At 34.9% G+C, this 1,218-nt stretch overlaps 1 protein-coding gene across 1 annotated transcript in view; it reads left to right on the forward strand.

The window, feature by feature from the left end:
- LOC125046091 (hemocyanin subunit-like) overlaps nt 1-283 on the forward strand; it is a 2,948-nt gene extending 2,665 nt beyond the window's left edge. Inside the window, exon 3 of the mRNA XM_047643729.1 lies at nt 1-283. This exon is cut by the window's left edge and continues 252 nt beyond it. Coding sequence (XP_047499685.1) covers nt 1-182 — 182 coding nt within the window. The 3' untranslated portion in view covers nt 183-283.
- Nucleotides 284-1,218: the final 935 nt, after the last annotated feature.

Here is a 1,218-nt window from a genome sequence, read left to right on the forward strand (position 1 = left end):
GCCTTCACGAAAATACCGAATTCAATCACTATGGTTCCTCTGGCAAGTACCCAGACAATCGCCCACACGGATACCCTCTGGACCGCAAGGTTCCCGACGAGCGTCTATTCGAAGATCTTCCCAACTTTAGTCATATTCAGGTTAAGATTTTCAACCATGGTGAACATATCCACCACCATTAATTGAATTAACGGAAGACTTGGCACCTTTAACTTACCTGATTTCAAATAGACTGGAATTGGAAATGTAACCCTTTTCATCCTCAATAAAAATGTGAAACCTATGAAGTTGCTTATACCATGCTAAAATATGGAAACAATAATGATATCTTGGTGACATTAATGACCATTAGAGCAGTAGCACTAACACTGTCTTATTGATAACGATTAAAATATTGAAACAAAAATAAGAAATTATAGACAATAAGTTATGATGGTAAAAAAAAGGTTTAGAGAATGCGTTTAAAGTGATAATTGTAACAATACTGACAATAATAAGGACAACGTTAGCACTAATAACAGTAGTAGCAATACCACCAGTATCTGAATGTAGATAAAATACACTTCATACCAGTTTATAGGCGTCGATTACATTTACATACACAAAGATTTTCGGTGAAAATGCCAAATGGATACGTGAATTTTTCTTCTTCTTTATAGTAGAGGCAGAAACTACTCCATTTTATAATGGAAAATACAAGGAAAATGACCGTCATATATCAATTTATCTCTATATATAAATACATATATGCATATGCTCACACACACACACATGTGTGTATATATAAATATATATATATGTATATTTACATATATGTATATGTACATATATATGTATATATACATATATATGTATAATTAAACATATACATCTGTATATATGTGTACATGTATGTGTATTCTGTATATATATACATATACATATATATACTCATATATGTATGGATATAGATATATATGCATATATATATGTATATGCACATATGCGGGCGTGTGTGTGTGTGTGTGTGTGTGTGTGTGTGTGTGTGTGTGTGTGTGTGTCTGTGTGTGTGTGTATGTGTGTGTGCAGGGGCGCCGAAAGCACAGGGGGCAGCGCGGGCAGCTGACCCTCCTGCCCTCGAGCTACGGGAGCAGCGAAAATGTTTGCTAATTGGTACAAAGAACATATCGAGAACATTAATTCAGAGAAAGTTCCCCAAGATCTTGTCACTGCAAGATC

This window comes from Penaeus chinensis, chromosome 38 (genome assembly GCF_019202785.1).
Source record: "Penaeus chinensis breed Huanghai No. 1 chromosome 38, ASM1920278v2, whole genome shotgun sequence".
Taxonomy (NCBI): domain Eukaryota; kingdom Metazoa; phylum Arthropoda; class Malacostraca; order Decapoda; family Penaeidae; genus Penaeus; species Penaeus chinensis.